A 20711-nucleotide genomic window follows, 5' to 3' on the forward strand; every position below is an offset into this window, starting at 1 on the left:
AAGGGAGGGAGAGAGACAGAAAGAGAGAAACATCAATGTGCGGTTGCTGGGGGTTATGGCCTGCAACCCAGGAGTGTACCCTGGCTGGGAATCGAACCTGGGACACTTTGGTTCCCAGCCTGCGCTCAGTCCACTGAGCTACGCCACCCAGGGCTGAGGTGTTCCTTTTAAAATCAGGAATGAAAGTTATCTCTGTCAGTGCATGAAATACCTAAAAGATTATATATATATATCTATCTCCACATAGATATATGAAGGGTAAAAATTCAGCAATTGATAATGAAATGTTTATTCCTAAGTAAACCAAAGGAATTAGCTAAAAAGCTACTAATTTCTAAAGATAAATTTTATATTTATATATTGTCTACATTATAAAATCTTAATATTTATATAATATCTGTAGTAAGTATTTTCTATTTCTAGATATCTTTTAAGTTAGTTAAAATAAACTATCCTAGATTATTTAAATGGATTTTTATTTCCATTCATCCATACCAGTACCACCAAGTGAAAGCCAACAGATTAAGTCCAAACCTAAAATGCATTCAAGGTTTGTGATTATCTAGTTTAGAGTAGTGATGGTAATGAGTACTTCAGTCAGTCCTTCACAGTTACTATAGCCAGCAGTCACTAGTGGGTGCTGACAGAGCACTACACAGAGTAATACACTGTTAGGCAGGAAAGTGAAAAACATCGATGTGACCAGAACCTAAAGAAAAAACTGTTGAAAGGTATTGTCTGGCTAATGGAAATCAGCTTTGAAATAAAAATTGATGACTCTGTTTTGTAGTGCACTGTCTATTCACAACTGGCATGATCATACCTTTTACTTTATCTTCTCTTTCAGACATTTTTAATTTTTTTTATTTTCTAGGTAATAGTGCAGATCTGCGATTAGTAAAAACTTATATTGAACTTGGACTACCTGGGGGAAGAATTGATTTTCTTATGTCTGAGAGAAATCAGGTACAATATTACAATATTTTTAGTGTAAGCAAATAATTTTATACTAGTTTCTACATAAATATTTGCTTACTACAAAATGCCTGTTAGTAGTAGAAATAATTTTTTGAAATAATTTTTATAATTTCTGTAAAATTTAACATTAATGCATATCCCCAGTAAGTAAAAATATTTTACAGTTCTATTTATGAGCTCTTCACATATGCAGATTTTCTAGAATTTCACATTTCTATGCAAATGTTTTATTAATTAAATTATTATAAAGTTAGATTCTGGTAGTGGGCTAAACAGTTGAGCAAACAATTAACTAAAGTGTTATTTAAAATATTAAACCTTTTTTTCTCCTAGAAATTCACTTTTTCTCATTTTGTTACAGTTAATACTGTATTCACCAAAAAAACTGGTCTTAACCATATTTTCAGTACCTACATTAAAAATAATGTTTATATTCAAGTTTTCATGTGATTATACATACATAGTATATGATATGTCTGTTTGCTTTTGTTTAGAATGATACTTTTGCTGATTTTGATAGCATGACTGATCGCCTTCTGGATGAGATAATACAATATATTCAGATATATAGTCTAACAGTCTCAAAAATAAGGTAACTTCCATAATATTACACTATTTTTATACCTCTATGAATTACAGAAAAATGAAACAGAACTTGTGATAGTTTTGTTGTCCTATTCTAAATGTAGGAGACCACAACTCAAATTAACTTAAAGAGAAAAGAAAAAATTAAAAGATTTTAAGGAAAGACCCCATTTTATATGATTCTGTTTACATGAATTGTCCAAAATTGCAAATTTATAGAGAAGGTTAGTGATTGCTTAGAGCTGGAGGAGATGGGAGAGAGGGAGGTGAGAGCTATAGGTTACATGGTTACTTTTTGAGGTGGTGAAATGTTATAAAATTTCTTGAAGTAATGGCACAACTCTGTGAATACACCAAAAACCATTGAATTGCACACTTTAAATGGCTGAATTATATGGTATGTGAATTATATCTTAGAAAAAAACTGTTACCAAAAGAAAGGTTTTAGGGATACACACACACACACACACACACACACACGTAAAACAATAGAAATATTCTCAAAATTTTATGACTGTACTTTGTGGGTTAGTTTTCCACAAGCAAGAGATGATGATCAAACCAGTATGTCTCATTATTTCATTAGATATTGTGGATATATATGGGAGAAAAAATACTTGTTTCTTCTAGTCCATTAGGAATTAAATAAAAAGTCAAAACTAGTCTTCCTTCTTCAAAAAGATGAAACAGATTACCTAGGTTAGAGGAAGAAGCTGGCTCTGTATACTATAAGCTTTTGTGGAGTTTGTTTCTAGTTTGAAGTATGCAGTAGAGACTAAGAAAAGAGATAAATGAATTTCTATTTGAAGTCTTTTTTAAAAAAACACAAGCATTTCTGTTAAAATATGGGAAGAGATATAAGTATGTTTGGGGGAAGGAGAAATTATTTTCTTGTTCTAATGCTCTTTATGGATATTAAAATACTCTTTATTTACTAAATTTTCTACAGGGATCTTATTTTTTTTATTCATTTATTTTATGATGAGAAAATAATATATTTTAATTTTTTCATTCATCCACAGAAGTCCCTCTTTCAGATTAGATTGTCAGTTATAATCACCCATTATCCAAGAGCCTGATCTGGTTGATTAAAAGACTATTACCATCAGAGCTCTCACCCCACAGCTTTAGGAACATCAAGTTGGGAGGGGAATTTGTTCTGAACTTCTCACTAGTTATTTGTGTAACTCAGTGTTTAGACAGCTTTCATTGTTAATTGTCCCCAGGGATTCATATATTATTTATTATAAAATAATGCTAAGGAAACAGGCTCTTTTGATTTAAAATATTCCTTAATAAAGGTGAAGTGCTTTAAAATGATTAGTTTTCTTTTTGGTATGATCTTAGACTTACAGTAGGAAAATATACATGTTTTCCTTGTGCCTTGACAGTACTTAGTCAAAGAACGTGCACACTGTTAAGTGTGGACCAGAGAATAAGAGAAACAGGTGTATGGTTTCTTATAAGTCATCCTTTATAGGTACAATTTCATTGTTTTTGTTTTAAATCATTATTTAAGTAAGTAATTGTATGTATGCCCAAGGAGGCAAATTTATCATCTAGTCAACACATTCTTTTAAAATGTATGTATTTCTAAGCAGTTACAGACTATAAACTTTTCTATATAATATCTTGTTTCCATAGAGCATGGGTGTCAAACTCATTTTCATCAGGGGCCACATCAGCCTTGCAGTTGTGTTCAAAGGGCCAAATGTGATTTTAGGACTGTATAATATAACTACTCCTTAACAGTTAAGCGAGAGCTTGACACTGTTGCCAGGTAGAGAAACAAAGTGGAGGGCAGGATTCGGCCTGGTGGCCTTGTGTTTGCCACCTGTGCCATAGGGTAAGCATTTAAATTACATAATAGGAGCTTCCTACTATATCCACATTTTTTCCTTCAAAATGTAAGTTATCTCATTTCAAAGTATCAAACCGTAATTTTAAAATGTATTAGAAATTTTTAAATTCTTAGTGTTTCACATCTATGTATAGTGATATCACCTTGATATTTGTTTTCAAAACTAATGCTATGGGAGAAATGTCATTTTTTTTTCTCTTAAAGCTTTATTGGACATTCGTTGGGCAATTTAATAATCCGTTCAGTGCTTACAAGGCCAAGGTTTAAATATTACCTCAACAAACTTCATACCTTTCTGTCTCTTTCTGGACCTCACCTTGGTACACTCTACAATAGCAGTGCTCTTGTTAATACAGGTAAAAAACGTTTTATTGTTCAGTATAAAAAATATGGCATGGGGAGAAAATTGAAGTCAAATTTAATTTTTTTCCATTTATTTAGAACCAATTTGTCACATACTTGGAATGTCATGAAACAAAAGATAAAGTCGTTTTCTGTGTTGTCATACACATGAAATAAGCTGATAAGTCATTTCAGAAAATGAATGTTATAGTGAAGTGATATTTGTAAAAAGTCACTAGAGCAGTTTTTTCATTACTGTAAATATTTTCAGTAAATATTTACCTTATAAATAGGTTATTCTGTTTTTGCATTAGTTGAGCAGATAACAAATACATATCAATATTTAATATATTGTAGAGTTATAACATATTTTATATAAAATGTTAACTCTGATTTTGGTTTGAGAACAAAGGAATGTTATGAGGAAATAAGTCCTAAAATTATTTAAAAATTTAAAATGAAAGTTAAGAGCCCATTTGGATTAGAATAAATATTCACACTAATGATCTCATTCTATTTGCCTTTTTGTTTTATTTTCCCTTAGATTTTTTTAAAATTTTTTTATAGTTTACTCAATCAATTCCCATTGAGGAGATAAATTAGATTTCACTCTGGTGTTTTTGTTTTTGTTTTTTTCTATTGAGCCTTAAAACTTATTTTTAAGCCCTGGCTAGCATAGCTCAGTGGATTGAGCTCAGGCTGCGAACCAAAGTGTCACAAGTTCGATTCCCAGTCAGGGTACATGCCTGGGTTGCAGGCCATGACCCCCAGAAACCGCACATTGATGTTTCTCTCTCTCTCTCTCTATCTCCCTCCCTTCCCTCTCTAAAAATAAATAAATTAAAATTAAAAACAAAACAACTTATTTTTATTTTCTCCTTCACTTTTTTTGATTGACCAAAAACCCAAACCATTTCCCTTTGTATCTCATTTCATATGATGGTATTCAAAATATAACTAGTTCTAGATTTTCTATAGTTTGAAAAAGAGAACATGAGAAAAATGAAACCCATAAAAAATGTAGAACCCAATATAAATAAGATGCAGTACTTTGAATTTCCTTCTTCACTAAACTTTCCCCCAGATAGGCTTACAATAATCTGATGTAATCAATTAAAAGGTTTTTTCTTTTCTTCTTCTCTCTTCTCTTCTGTAATAATGAAGCATCAAAAGTAAAAGTTACTATTCCACAATCTTGAAAACCAGTTCCTGAGTGATTAGGGTTACACATAAAGAAAGATATATTTACATATGAGTAACTGATAATATAATGAAATACAATTAAATATAAAAGCTAAATTATATTTGGCAATTACTAGGAAACATTAACCAATTTCTCATTCTACGAGTTGGTCCTTATACAGTTAGTCTACCATAACTTAACTGTAATTATATATAGTTTAAAGACTGAGTGCTTAGGCATTTAATTCTACTACTGTGTTTGGAGTGTCATCTCCCTCAGCTTCTTTGTAATTTGAACAAATATATCTAAAGGTACAAATTTCCTAGATTTGTTCTTCATAGACTATTATCTATTTTATTTCTTATTGAGAAAGAAATAGCAAGTCCTCTTTCAGCCACCATTAACCCATAGTTAACTTATATGTGTACATATATATTTATATTTGTTACCACAAAATGGAAATATTTTGTAAATATATTGGCCAACAAAATGCTAATTTGCAGGGTGTCTTTTTGAAATAAAATATATATGAAAATTAATAACCTTGGCATATGTTAGCATATATTTCAAGTTATGCTCACATATTATTTATAACTCTCTAGGTCTGTGGTTTATGCAGAAATGGAAAAAGTCAGGTTCTCTTTTGCAGTTGACATGTCGAGATCATTCAGATCCTCGCCAAACTTTCTTATACAAGCTTAGTAATAAAGCAGGTAAGTATACAGTACTGTTTTTAAAACATTCACTTGCAAGTCTTTTTTAAAATAAACCTTTAGCAAATAAATTATCAATATGTCTTTATGGTGATTAAAAAGCATTAATGACCATGATTTCTCAGTAATGAAATTACAAACTCACAATTAAAACCAAGCAATTGATAGTATGGTTTAATTTTTTCACATGATTGTATTTATCTTTTAAGAGCTGCACAGTTTTTTTTGAATTTATCCTAAAATTTTTAGCATTCATAATTCATACCAGTTAGTTAGTCGATATTTGAACTAGGCCTCTGCATATCTTAGTCCTCTGTCCTTCTAGCTGCCCCTACCCCAGTCTTCAGTCTTTGTTGTAAACTGACACTTACTGTTCTGATTTCCTATTCTAAGGCTATCAAGCATTTCTGGAAAATGTCAGTAACTAAACTATTAATAGTCTATTCTTCTTCACACTGTCAACTTTGATGAGTCTTGTTATTCATCTCTTATTAACCAATTATTAAATATATTCCCCATCTTGCAAATATTTTCTAAGTTTTTACAGTTTGAAGTTCCCAACTGTTTCTTTGCCATTCTCACACTATAAATGACCTTAGCATATCTCCATGACTCATCCTCACCCTAATGTCTTCTTCCCAGAATACTATTTCCACTTTGAAATTTTCACCTGAGGGGAACAGACAGTCCTCATCTTTATCTTCTTCAAAGAATATTATCTTCTCTTCCTTGTGAAAGTGAAGGCATAACAGAAACCTGGATATTACCCTACACCACTCCCATGTCCCCACTCCCCTTTGTAGTGGAGAGTTTGGCAAACTTTTTCTCTAAAGTGCCAGACAGTAAATATTTTGGCTTTGTGGGCCATAAGATCTCTGTTGCAATTACTCAGCAATACCATTATAGCACACAAATAGCTATAGACAATACATAAATTAATGAAAACACCCTCCTTCTTAAAATAACTTTTCTCCCTTCAATTCTGTAACATCAGCCTCTCCTGGTTTTCTTTCATCTTGGCTTTCTGCTTCCTACACAGGCTTTCTTTTCTTTCCTTTCCCCTTAAACTGAAGAGTTTTCTTTGTTCTCCAGTCTCAATCATCTGCTCTTCTCAGTCTGCATTCTTCTTTGATAACATCATTTCATATCCATGTTCACCATTGGTAACTCATAGATATGTATCTCTAAAAGCTCAGTCCTCTGTGCTGTGTTCTAAGACCTACATATCCAGCTGCCTATTGAATAGATGCAGTTATGTCTCGTGGGTGCCTCAGATGTTTTCAGACACCTCTTCTTTCCACTCAGATTTAATTATCTGTATCCCACAAATACAGAAATGGCACCATCATCTACCCTGCCAGAAACTTAGAAGTTGTTCCAGACTCCTCTTTCTCACTCTACCCCCACATCTATGGAGTTATCAAGCCCTGAAACATTCAACTTTCTTAGTAGCTAATGGAGACTTCTCTTTCTTTTCTTTACCACCACTCTAGTTCATCCTTGATCACTTTTTACTTAGATTATTGCTATGGCCTCCAAATTGGTTACTGTCACTCCTGCATGCCCCCTTCTCTCCCATCTCACTTCCTCATAAGATGAAATGATCTTCTAAAAATGAAATCAGACCATATTGCCTCTGTTTAAAAATCTTTCATGACATCTTACATCTTTTAGGATAAAGCTTTTAATGTTTATAGTCTGTGCCTTAGTGTATCAGATCCTTTATAATCTGGTCTCTGACTTTTTTACTTGCTTCATGTCCTATTCTTCTCACATACACATCCTTTGCTTTAGTTATATCACACATTTTATGCTTTTTTGTATTCATGCATGTTTTTTCCACCACTAGTCCTCATGATGTGTTTACCCGTCTTTTTAGAACTAATTATCTTTATCTTTTAAAGCTAAACTCAAGCACCACCTACTATCAAAAGGTTTCCTTGATGTCCTATCTGATTTAATATTCCTCTGTTCTCAGAGTACCTAATATATGCCTTTATGTACCAAATCTTATATCTCCAGGACTGACTTCATGAATTTCATTCCTCATTTGCCTGGTAGACATCTCTACTTACATATCAAACTAAATATGTAAGCTGCCTCTTTTTTCATCCTTTTCAAAATGGTACTCTGTCCTCTAAATTAACTTGGTTTGAAACACTTCAGTGGCATCTTTGATTGATCCTACTTCTTTGTGATCCACATCCCAAAATTGGTAATACTATCTTTGCATTCATATTAACATTATATTATATATGAACCTTTTATCATATCCACTATAGTTTATCTCAATTGAGTCATTTTTATCTATCTTACCCTTCTTTTCTTAAATCTGATTTGTTGTGACAACCCTTTCCCACCCCCCATATACGCACTTAATATTTACTATCATTCTTCCTAGTAAGTGTTCAGTGTAAATCCATTGAATCAGTGAGTGATCTTTTAAACATTATTTTCGGTACCAAAAGCAGGTTAAATATTGCATGGTAAGCTGAAAATCAAACCCATATATTTGATGACTGATAGTTCCAAGTCTGAAATAACTTGACCTTATAAACTTAAGCCCTGGCCTTTTAAATCTTTTACCTTCATTTCTATCAACCATGTCCTCCATCCTGCTCTTCAAACATATGATATGAACACTGGGCAGAGTTAGTAATTGAATATAGCTACTTCACTTGAGTCCTGTTTTATCCTTTTCAAGATTCTACCTTAAATGTTGTTATTAATATGATAAATCTGGAAATGGCTATTTCATGTATGGTCTGTTACTAGAATCAGTGAAAGAAAAGTTTTTTTTGTAAGTCAGTTTTTATGATCTTGTTTGTAAAGGTACAAAGCAACAACTGTTACTTAGAGTGCACAGAAATATATACTTGATTAATAAAACTATAAGTTATTCCTACAAAATCAAATACAGTGTACAGGTTTCACATGAGAAAAACTTACGGACACTAACTAAAGCCATGTGGAGTTTGTACCACTGCTCCTGATGGGTTAGGAAATACAGGAAAGACAAAACTGAATATAAATGTTCCCCAAGGTGTATTTGTATTTCATTTGACAAAGTAAAACTTAATTAGCAGTAGTAATAAAGAGCAATAGTAGAAAATAAAAACATAAAAGAAAGCATAACTATAAAATTTTACTACAAAAATTCTGTAATCTGTGACATTCCTCATCCAAACAGATTTTGTATTATTGTTTATAGTTATTAATAGATGTGAATAGGTCTTTTGCTCTTGAGTTATTTTTTTTAAATAAATGTTTTCAAATGTTTCTTTTTATTTAAAGGTTTTTATTTATTTTATTTTTAGAGAGAGCAGAAGGGAGGGAGAAAGAGAGAAAGAGAAACATCAAATGGTTGCCTCTCCCATGCCCCGCAACCCGGGCATGTGCACTGACAGGAAATAGAACCATCAACCTTTCGGTTTGCAAGCTGGCACTCAATTCACTGAGCCACACCAGCCAGGGCCACTTGAGTTATTTCTTAAGGAATAGTTAAAACTTTTGCCTACAAGTTTGTAATTTATTATTTGCCTTATAATGTGTGGCAAGACTCTCACCTCCCCTCTGATTGTACCAGCCTAACTTAACAAACAGTGAAACTTTGGAGGCACATGCAGATAGTATTTCTAGTTGAAATGACTAGGCTACTTTAATCTAAATAAGCTTCAGTTTCTAAAAAACTAAAAATAAAAAAGCCATCCCTGGTTGGTGTAGCTCAGTGGATTGGGCATGGGCCTGCAAACCAAAGTGTCACTGGTTGATTCCCAGTCAGGACACAGGCCTGTTGCAGGCCATGTCCCCAGGAGCAAGTCTATCTTGAGCTATGTCTCCCCTCACCCTTTTTTGTCATCTAGAACAGCAGACCCCAACCTTTTTGGCACCAGGAGCTAGTTTCATAGAAGATGATTTTTCCAGGGACTAGGGACAGAGGGGGTGTGGGGAATGGTTTTGGGATGATTTCAAGCACATTATATTTACTGTGCTCTTTATTATTATTACATTGTAATATATAATGAAATAATTATACAGCACACCACATGCTAGGGTTAGTATGTGACCTTACCAAAACTGTGTCTGGGACAAGTGTGCAGAGCACAAAAGAGGCATAGACAGAAGTGGTAAATAAAATAATTGGCAGCCCACACACAGACTAAAATAAGTGTTGGAATCAGACTTAAAGCCTGTCATGAGATGCAGTTGTAAAATTTTAGTACATCAACTCTTTTGCCACTATAAAGCCTGCTACCAGATGCAGCTTAATTATCACTTGCCCCTCACTGGTAGGGTTTTCATATGAGCCAGCACAGCAATTGATTTATTGTGTTCTCTGTGTAGTCAAACTTCTCTGCTAATGATAACTGTGTTTGCAACCACTGCCCAGCACTAGCATTACCACCTCAGCTCCACCTCAGATCACAGGCATTAGATTCTCATTAGGAGTGTGTAACCTAGATCCCTTGCATGCGCAGCTTAGGGTTCATGCTCCTATGAGAATCTAACACTGCCACTGATCTGACAGGAGGCAAAGCTCAGGCAGCAATTCGAGCAACAGGAAATGGCTGTAAATGCAGATGAAGCTTCCCTCCTTTGCTGGCCTGTTGCTCACCTCCTGCTGTGTGCAGACCAGTATCCTCTGGTCTAGAAAATTACTTTATTCACAATGTAGAAGTATATGGGGTCACATCAGAAACATAAATAGGAAAGCATAGAGCAATGTTTACTTAACCATTTTATGTAACTGATACACTATACAGGTGTTTTTAAGCTATCAAAAGCCCTAGTGATTTCTCCTTTATGTTTTCACTTTGTGGAAGGTACAAAGTCTTGGGTGCCCTAGTCCAATTACTGCTTCTGTTTCCTCTGGATGACTGATTTCCTCTTCTTTAGGGAAAAGCTAAAATAACCTGTCTGGCCTTGGCCAAGTCAGTTGGTGGGAGCCTCACCCTCTGCACAGAAAGGTTGCAGGTTCAATTCATGGTCAGAGCACACACCTAGGTTGCGGGTTCATTCTCGGTTGGGGTGCATACAAGAAGGCAACTGATGAATTTTTCTCTCTCCCCCTTTCTTTCTCTCTACAATCAATAAATGTTTCCTCAGGCAAGAATTAAAACAATAATAATAAAATAAAACAACCTGTCTAAAGCAAAATTTAGTCCACTACCTTCTTTTGTTTTTTTTATTTAAGCAAAGCCTCCCCTGTGGGTGTTCCTTTTGAAAAGTCTTTTCCTCTGCAACATATTATTAGTTAATAGCTTTCCTCAGTTGAAAACTATTCATTATTTTAAAATTAAGGAAACTTTTAAAAGCCTAAAATAAGTTATTTGATCTCTAAAACAATTGAGAAATTTTTTTTATAAAAATAATTTTAAGTGTGAATTCCCTTTTTTGTTTTGTGGACACAGTAGATCGGAAAGAGCTAAAGAAATAACTCATTTTAAGAGGAAATTGTCTTTTTTGATTAAGGCATTACAATTACAAACATTTATTAAATTTTTATAGCAACTTTTGACCAAAAACCTATAGCATTCTACAAATTGCTGATAGACTATAGTTCACACAGCATACTAGCATCTCAGGATTGTATACCAAGGGAAAGAAAGGAAAAGAAAGAACTACAACAATGTGTAAGGTAAAAAGTATATTATATATAGATTAGGTGACATCAGTGGTAAAGTAGTCAAGATTATATAGAAGGATCATGGGCACTTCCACATTCCATAATGAGGGCTCAAATATAGCCAAATAAGAATCTCTTCATGTTGAACTTCCAAAACATATCCTATTTTAAGATCTTCCAAAAAACATCTGCTTAGATTCTTTTTACCAGTGGTTGAATTTCTGCTGTGCTACTGTGGCACTAGATAATCTTTTCTTCCAGTAGACAGCAGAGGTGTTTAATTATAGGTATCACTTGATTTGTAAATAACATTTGTATTTTGTTTCTGAAAATGGGGAAAATCAGCATCATCTAACATTATTTTAGGAAGTCAATTCTTTCTAATAATAGTATTTAAAATAAATGAGTAAAAATAAGAATAGTTTAATATTGCTTAGAATATGTCCATTTTAAAAGAACAGGGTTTTCTCAGCACTATTCACATTCTGGGTTTGATAATTCCTTGTTGTCAGGGGTTTTTGTCCTGTGCATTGTAGGATATTTAGCAGCATCCCTGGCCTCTACCCACAAAATGCCAGTAGCACACTCACCACCCTTACAACCCCCAAACCACAATTGTGACAACAAAAATGTCTCCAAATTCGCAAAATGTCCCTTAGTATGCAAAACCACCAGTCCTTTAGCCAGTTTTGAAAAGTAAAGCTAAAATGAACCAATAGAAATTGCTTTAAAACATTAAAATTTCAGGGAAAAAAAGTGAGTCACCAAAAGTATCAGGAAGACTATCAAAATAAAGACTTCAGACATTTTTATTAGCTGGACTCCCACACAGATGAATTACTTCCATAATTCCCATTGAGACTCTGGGCTCACTATGTTTCACTTTGTGTTTCTACCCTCTCAGGCCAATACTGCTAGACAGGGAATTGAAACCAAAAGATTCAAAAAGAGTCAACAGACTATTTAACTAACTTGGTTCTTGGATCATATAAATATCAAACTCTATGCAGAAATATGGTATTAGTATTAATTTATTGGAAAACTTATTAAAATTGATTACTAAATATAAAATGCATTTTAAAGTACAGTACTATCTTAGAAATCACATTTCAAAATATGACAATATAGTATATTTATATCAGTATTAGGGTCTTTGATTTTATTTCATTGTCATGGAATCTGAGAGCTAAAGGTAGTGATTTGCATACTGATAAGAATGATATGTACAAAAGAGAAAATTGATGAGGCAAGAGAGGTATGAGACAACTAACTACAAGAGCCAAGGCCTTAAATAAACAAAAGGAGTTGGGACCTAGCATACAAGTGTGAGGGCTGGCCTGAGGTGAGAGCATGAATAGTTTATCAGAAGGAGCATGAGTGAAGGCAAAACATGAAAGTACAGGTATGGTAGATGGGTTTATGTTAAGATGGGAGTATGTGGAAGTTCTCTTCCTATTCTTCATTCTCAGTGAAATAGGAAGCAAAGTCGTTAGGGAAGAGTGAAGAGGGTATAGAAGATGCTGGCAGTTTGAGGAAAACTCATCATTTAGGAAAGTACAAAAGTGAATGTTGTTGAGCAAAGCTGCTATGGGCTATGCAATGCACAGCTCCAAGTAGTGTTTTTTATACACACTGTGATATGAATTGTACCCTGGGAGTTGTGTGATACAGTAGCACTTTATGGAGCAGACAAATATATATATAACTTTTAGTTAAAAGAGGCTAATTAGGCTGTTAATATGGCTAGTTTCATGTAGCTTGGGATAAAATTTCACTAACAGCATTATACTTAGATTCAAAAGAAGTGCCGTATTGAAAAAACTCAAAAGTGAAGATGATGTACAGTAGGACAGTTGTTTTCACATTTTTGCCTTATTTAACCCTTAAAAGAATTTTGAAAAATATATCCCCCTTGTATAATCTTAGGGACACCTAAAAACAGTTTCTATAATTTTAAATAGTTGCAAAGGATATAGTACCTGGCATATCAGGTAATATGTGTTTATTATAATTATCTTCATAAAAAATATATAGACTTAATTCATTCAATTAGAGTTATACAGATTTAGCTCATTTAATGCAATTTATGGAAAATGTGTCCCATAAAATTTGATTGGTAAAGCCAATTCTTATTGTAAATCAGTCAGATCAAACTTAACTTTCTGTCAGAAAAAGTTAGATTTCATCCATGGTTTGTTTGGTTCCCCGGAGACTTTTATATCCCAGGGCTATATATCAAATAAGATTTGAAATAGATTGGAGGAATGCCTTTTTCTTATACAGTGGGAGAAGGACAAGCCATTTATAGAAAAGTATTCATATGGAAGTTGGACTCCAGAAATCAATTTTCTTAACGCTACACAAGGTCTGTCCAGAAAGCATCCAGCCATTGTTAATATAATGAGAATGTTTCGTGCAACATTCATGTAACCTGGCAGCCAAGGAAAGTGGATTGGAATGTGCATGCATTAACAATGATGAATTCACTGTACTGGTCAGTGGGGGAGGTAGACACCATTGAGTGAGCATGTGTACTGTGTGACCATCACATTCAAAATGGCTGAGGGAGTAGAGCCATGAATCTGCCTCAAATTTTGTGTTAAGCTTGAACATTCCTACTGTGGAAACTATTTGGATGTTTTAGAAGGCCATAGCTATGGGCAACTGGTGATGGGCAACTTCATCACAATAATACTCCTACTCATACATCGTGTGTCTTGCAGAGTTTTCTGGCGAAACATCAAATCACCCAGGTGACTTAGCCTCCCCACAGCCCAGATTTGGCACCCTGTGACTTCTGTCTTTCCTCAAAACTAAATCACCTTTGAAAGGGAAGAGATTTCAGACTGTTGATGAAATTCAGGATAACACAACAGGGCAGCTGATAGAGATTGGGAGAACTATGTGAGGTCCCAGGGTGCCTGCTTTGAAGGAGCCTGAGGCATCATGGTGTCCTATGTACAGTGTTTCTTGTATCTTGTATCTTCTTCAGGAAATGTCTCTATTTTTCATATTACATGGCTAGAGAACTGGGCAGACCTTGTACATGCCTGTCTACACTGCAGAGAGTCTTAAATTACCCCTGGGGTAAATGTGTACCAATTTGAAAACCTCTGCTCTAAGGATACATAGATTACTTCCAAAGCAGGACTGATGCAAATGAAGACACTGCTATCAAATGAAACCAAAGTAGAATGAATTTGTCTCATGAAGTGTAAGAATGAAGGGGAAAATTGATTTTTCTTAATATCTTTCTAAAATAGCATTTTAAATATGAATGTGTAATTGAATTTCTGTTGTAGACATTTGATTATATCCCTAGAATTTTATATACTCAAATTGCCTCAAAGTAGTATCTTCTCGTTAGGAAAAAGGAAAGATAACCTTATATTTGGCATGAAGGGTATATGCTGGCTGTGTGAGAGTCTGCAGTCTTCTCATTATTAGGATCTTTAAGTTCCAAAGGAGAAAGGGAGCTTCTATAAAGGCTTCCTGCATTCTAGATGCACAGTTGTTCCCATAGTTAGTCTGTAAGACTGAATTTCAGTGGGCAAAAAGTTTCAAAATTTTACTCTAGAAATTCCAGAAATAAAATTCCATGCACTATACGCCCCAGCTGTAATCGTATTGCCATTATTAATTTGCATCTTAGTAACCACATAAAATTTTTATTTTTTATTTACTAGCCTGAGACAAATAGTAAAACTAGACAGAACATTACCAGTACTAATGTGGTTAAAATATGGTTTCAGTACTGAAGTTAATTAAAGTACTCTAAAATCACAAGCCTTAAATTCACCTAGTTTAATAAAACAAATAAAGGGACCTGACAAAAGGCTATGGATGGATTATGTAGCTCAGTGTTACTGAGAAAGTCAAATCTTGTATCTTCTCGACATCATACTTAAATAAGGAAAAAATATGAATAATATTAGGCAAGAGTCAAATGAAAATTTAAAGTAAAAAAGTCAGCTTTAAATGAGTTCATATAGGCTATTTTATTTGTTTTTGAAGGAAGAATGTAATCTTCTATCTTGGGGAAATATTCCTTAATTATTGAGGAATATCCTTTGGAAAGTAAGAATGTCATGAAATAATCTCATTTCTCCCCTACCCCCATACCACCACACACAATCCTTGCTTTCACTCAGGGCAAACACTCATTTCTCATATCAGCACATAAACTGAAGGAAGGGTGTAGATAATAAATATAGGAATTTGGATAAGGAATTCATCATGTATTTTAAAAGAAGCCACAAACAGTGCTACTGAGGAAATATACTTTTTTTGGTCACTTAATATAATTACTAAGTTCTAAATTTGATTAATTGTTGCATTATAATTCAGTATTTTCTTTTCACAGGGCTTCATTATTTCAAAAATGTTGTGCTAGTGGGATCTCTACAGGATCGCTACGTTCCTTATCACTCTGCCCGCATTGAAATGTGTAAAACAGCTTTAAAGGACAAACAGTCAGGTAACAAAGTAAATTCAAAGTATTTCAAAGAGTTGTATCTACACATGAGCTTTTTCCCAGATTTTTTTTTTGTAGTTTTTTTCTTCTTCCTCTCATCCTGTTTTCTTTTACTTCTTTTTTCACACACTGATATTAACAACAGCTATCCTTCCTTTCCTCCTGCCACATCAGATGTTTTTGCCAGTGAACCAGTAGTTGTTCTTATGAAATAGTTGTTTCATCTAATTACTGATGCGTCTCCATTTTGCTTCCTCAAAAGCTATTTGTACTTTTGATTTCCTCCAGATACTAGGACTGGTGATTGTGCATGTTCATCTGTACCTCACTTTTAGTCAGATAACAGCAAGGAGTTAAGTCACTTTACTGATAGTGACTGATGAAGAATTTACTTATTTATCTTATGCTATTTTTGAATAACAAAAAAAATTTAAACCATAGCTATTTGGGGCCAGAAGGAAACTTGGGTTCTGTTTGCTCATTTTGTAACTGAGGGTCATAGATGCTAAGTGACTTATCCAAAGTCAGGTGGTTAATTATAGGCTTAGGATAAGAACCTGGATGTCTTACCTACCAATATTGTCTCAGTTCCCCTTTTGGAATACGGCTGATTTTAAGCTAATTCTTAACCCTTTGCTTTTCTCACATTGTAACAGTGAACAGATCCTTTAGGCAGGGACTCTATTAGAATTGCCTAGCATGGTACTGGCACATAGTAAGTCTTCACTTAACATGGATTTTTTTAGCATTTTGTGATATCAGAATAATATTTGTTGTTGTTGTTGTTGTTATTGTTTTTACCTCTGTTCTAGCAAGAGTCCACTTAGGGAAAAATTCAGAAGAGGTTAACCTTCAGACAGGTCACTAAAACTCGATAAATGTCCTTTATTTTAACAGTGGCATTCTATGTCACTAGGGTGTGGGAAAAATCTAATATACAGAGACTTAAGTTTCCTACATAAAAATCTTTTTTAAATAGCATGGAATCAGAAATCCAACTTGACTTTCAGTGAAAACTAAGAGAAGAGTTTTTTTAATGAATCTGTGTGATATTAATCTTCTCTTAAATATCTCTCTCTTCTTTATCCAATTGTACTCCGTATACTATTACCTCATCATCATCCCTCAGGGCTACATCTCCTTCTCCTCTAAAATTTAATACCTTCCTCCCTAAAATTTACAGGTTCCTTGTCTATGTGTTAGCACTCATCTATGAGGGGGAACCAAAAAAAAAATGGAATTATCTTCTAGAGGGCAGGCCTCTTGTAGTATATACAGACTTCCACTGCTAGGTGAGTGTGTCTATGAATCCATCTGTATCAGTGTAACAGCTGGTAGTGTTGTGAGAGGCTGCATTTGGCTTAAAGACTCTTTCATAGCATTCGCCCATTTCATGATGGGTGATTTACGAGCACACCTGCCTACACTGCACTGAGTGTTCAGCAGTTTTTGACCAAAAAACGTCATGACCCCCGTGCCCCACCCCCACCCGCAATTCACCAAATCTCACCCCCAGTGACTTATTTTGTTTCCCCAAATGAAAAAGTTCTCAAAGGGAAATGTTTTGCCTATGTGGAAGAGATAAAACAAAAAAAAGCAGACGTACTAAAAGGCATCAAAAGTCAACAATTTCAATAACTGTTTTGAGCAGTGGGAAAAACATTTCAATAAGTGTATTGCATCAAATGGAGAATAGCCACCCACTTTGAAGGTGGCTAAAGTTTAAACATGTTAGTATAAACACAATTTTATATAAATAAATTCTGGGTTTTTTTGGGTCCCCCCTCATGTTAGTAATATAGTAAAATGCATAAGCATTAAAAACTGTTCTACCCCTCATAGGTAGTTTGTGCTTTTATATGTGTGTGTATCTAACCTTGATCTTTTATGCTTAGCATAATCTCAATAAGTCCATTATAAGAATTAACCAAAGCCCTAGCTGGTGTGGCTCAGTGGTTGAGTGCCATCCTGTGAATCAAAGGGTCCCCAGTTCAATTCCCAGTCTAGGGCATATGCCTGGGTTGTAGGTCAGGTCTCCAGTAGGGGGCACATGAAAGACAACCACACACACTGATGTTTCTCTCCTCTCCCTCTCTCCCTTCTCCTCTCTAAAAAAATAAGTAAATAAAATCTTCAAAAAAAAAAGAATTAACCAAAAAGAGGGAGAAAGAAGCACAACTTGGAATTAAAACAGAACCAAGCACGAATAAACCTTCAGAGCAAAAAAAGGATTCTCTTTGATCTTTGAACCAAACTCACATTGTTCTTCTGACTAGGGTTTTGCCATTCTTCTCAAAATACAGAGGTGGGCAATAGTAGGTTCACAGTTGTAAGTACACGAAACAGTTTATTCTTACCTTATTATTTAATTATTGTATTATTCATTATTATTATTAACCTACTTTCTCACCCTGTATTGTGGAAATATGTGGGAATATGTTGATTGCCATGGAAACTTGATGTATTGTGGACTAAAGTTTAAAAATTTGCCTTATCAAAATGTGTCAGCATGGCTACCTTTTCATAATGGTTTCACAAGTCGTAAGTGACTTAATGTTGAAGAAAATCATTTGCTGTATTATATTCAGTGCTTTGAATTAAAAATGTCAAATTGATGAGAATAATGTATAATAAATTTGTTGTTTTTACTTGGCTAGATAAAAAATAGAATCATATTTTCTCTAAAATGGTCTCAAAAATGTTAGCCAAAGAAAAATAAAACCTTTTAAAATAACTTTTTCTGCTTTTTTTTAAGTTGAATTTATTTATTGAGGTGACATTGGTTAACAAAACCATACAGGTTTCAAATGTACAATTTATTCAACAACATAATTTAACAAACAAATAGAAACAGAATATAGATAAATAGAACAGCCAGACAGCTGTCAAAAGGGATGGGTGCTGGGGGACTAGGTGAAAAAAGGTGAAAGGATTAAACATATATATACGCACACACACGGTTTGGCTGAAGTAACACCTGCTTGAGTGTGGTTGGTAAAGTAAATAATAAGGGTGTAATAATTTATAGTTTTATTTTGAACATTTCTCCTAAAATGTCATATGGAATGCTTGAGTGTGATATTGTTGTATTACCAAATTACATGCTTATGATTTTGTAATGAAAGATTTTATAATAAAAAGGGGACGTTTATGTGTGCTGGACCCTTACTATGACACAGACATGGACAACTTTTTCTACTTTAAATAAAAATAATGTAACTAAATTTTATAAATTATATAAAAGTTGGTGTAGAGTTTTTTTCAGTTAATCATGTAAGCTAATTTTACTTTTTCTCTTCTTCCATAGGACAGATCTATTCAGAAATGATCCACAATTTGCTTCGCCCAGTTCTACAAAGCAAGGACTGTAATTTGGTTCGATACAATGTCATCAATGCATTGCCCAACACAGCTGATTCACTCATTGGGAGAGCTGCACATATAGCTGTTCTTGATTCAGAAATATTTTTAGAGAAATTCTTTCTGGTGGCTGCCCTCAAATATTTTCAATAGGATAAAAACATTGTTAAGAAACAATTACCTCATTCAACAATGATTCAAATAATGTATTATATTAAATTATAGATGCTGATAAGTTCTAAGAAATATTTATACCTTTTTATATGGAAGATAATTTATATCATCCATGTTTAGAGCTTTTTAAACATAACTTTACTTTTTAGGTAATGTGGCTGTGCAATATTTTTTTAATTTTACCTTTTTACTTTTCTATTACTTTTTCATATATTTTGCTACATAAGTATTTCAGTGAAACTTTAAGCCCATTGTATGTCTGATTGTTTATTATTGGCTTTCCACAATCTTATGTCAGACACATCATACTAGAGGCCATTATTGCTAGAATAGCATGGGACTTTAAATTTTCTAGTATTGGAATATATTTAGTTGATTATAAATTTTACTTTTAACATTTTACTATGTTTTAACTGGAAATAAAATTATGGCTGCTAAAATATATTTTTTGAAATCAACTCTTCAGCCCTGCCAAATGAAATAGTTCATATATGACAATGTTATAAAAATTTTCTATAAAAATTATTATTAATGCAATTCAACATATGTCATGCCTACTAAAATATATTTTCTACTGGTGATTTCAACATTGTTTCTCACATTGAGTTTTACTACTGGAACTTTTCATGTTCATGTCAGCAGCATCTAGAGATTTTTGAATGTTTGAATGCCCTCTGCCTTGATTTAGTTGGAATTTTGTTAAATCTGGTAATGTTGCTTGAACTTTCTGACTACATTTCTTTAACTTTTTTTCATGAACTTCCTTATTTGTACATAGTAATTAAAGGTTGAAATTTATGAAATACTTTTATGAATTTAGATAATTTTTAAATATTGTTAAAATTTGTTGAACTAAACTAATGTAAATAAAATAATTCATGTTAAAAATGGAACAAAAAATTAACTTTACATGTTTGGTGATACAGATGCATATGTTTTTAATACATGGAGATGTTAAGTCTTTTGACTTTACTAAAGGTGCTGAATAGCATTAAATTCTCTATTTTCCTTTATTGTTTTACTTGTGAAAATCATAATGCACTAAGAGTGAATAGGTCTATTTGCATTTACCAGTTGTGATTGGACACAAGGTTTTTGTAAGTATGTATTGTATAATTGATGCATGTTTAATTTTAGCATTGTGTTATTGCCTCTGGTGTTAATAAATGAACAAACGACTATCTAGAGGAACAGCTAAAATACTTGCTTATTTTCAGAACACTACAGGTATGTTTTTATTTATAATTGGATAGACTATATTAATTAGAGATCAGCATGATTGTATAACTTAAAGCCTTGTAACATATTTTTATAATTTACATGTTGCATATATTAGTTAAAAGGTATTTTGATGCTCACCATAAATCTTTACTTTTTTAAATACTTGAACATTTAATGAAAAGACTAAGCAATAA

The 20711-nt window shown here is 33.4% G+C and overlaps 1 protein-coding gene across 7 annotated transcripts in view; it reads left to right on the forward strand.

Moving 5' to 3' along the window:
- FAM135A (family with sequence similarity 135 member A) overlaps positions 1-20487 on the forward strand; it is a 95378-nt gene extending 74891 nt beyond the window's left edge. For 6 of the 7 annotated variants that reach the window (XM_036024318.1, XM_036024317.1, XM_036024320.1 and 3 more), the window contains 6 exons: positions 875-966; positions 1473-1570; positions 3629-3780; positions 5552-5662; positions 15652-15765; positions 19070-20487. In XM_036024318.1, the coding sequence (XP_035880211.1) occupies positions 875-966; positions 1473-1570; positions 3629-3780; positions 5552-5662; positions 15652-15765; positions 19070-19275 (773 nt within the window). In that variant the 3' untranslated portion in view covers positions 19276-20487. The remainder of the gene's footprint in view (positions 1-874; positions 967-1472; positions 1571-3628; positions 3781-5551; positions 5663-15651; positions 15766-19069) is intronic. The other variant, XM_028510841.2, reaches the window with a different exon arrangement.
- Positions 20488-20711: the final 224 nt, after the last annotated feature.

Source organism: Phyllostomus discolor, chromosome 4, assembly GCF_004126475.2.
Source record: "Phyllostomus discolor isolate MPI-MPIP mPhyDis1 chromosome 4, mPhyDis1.pri.v3, whole genome shotgun sequence".
Classification (NCBI taxonomy): domain Eukaryota; kingdom Metazoa; phylum Chordata; class Mammalia; order Chiroptera; family Phyllostomidae; genus Phyllostomus; species Phyllostomus discolor.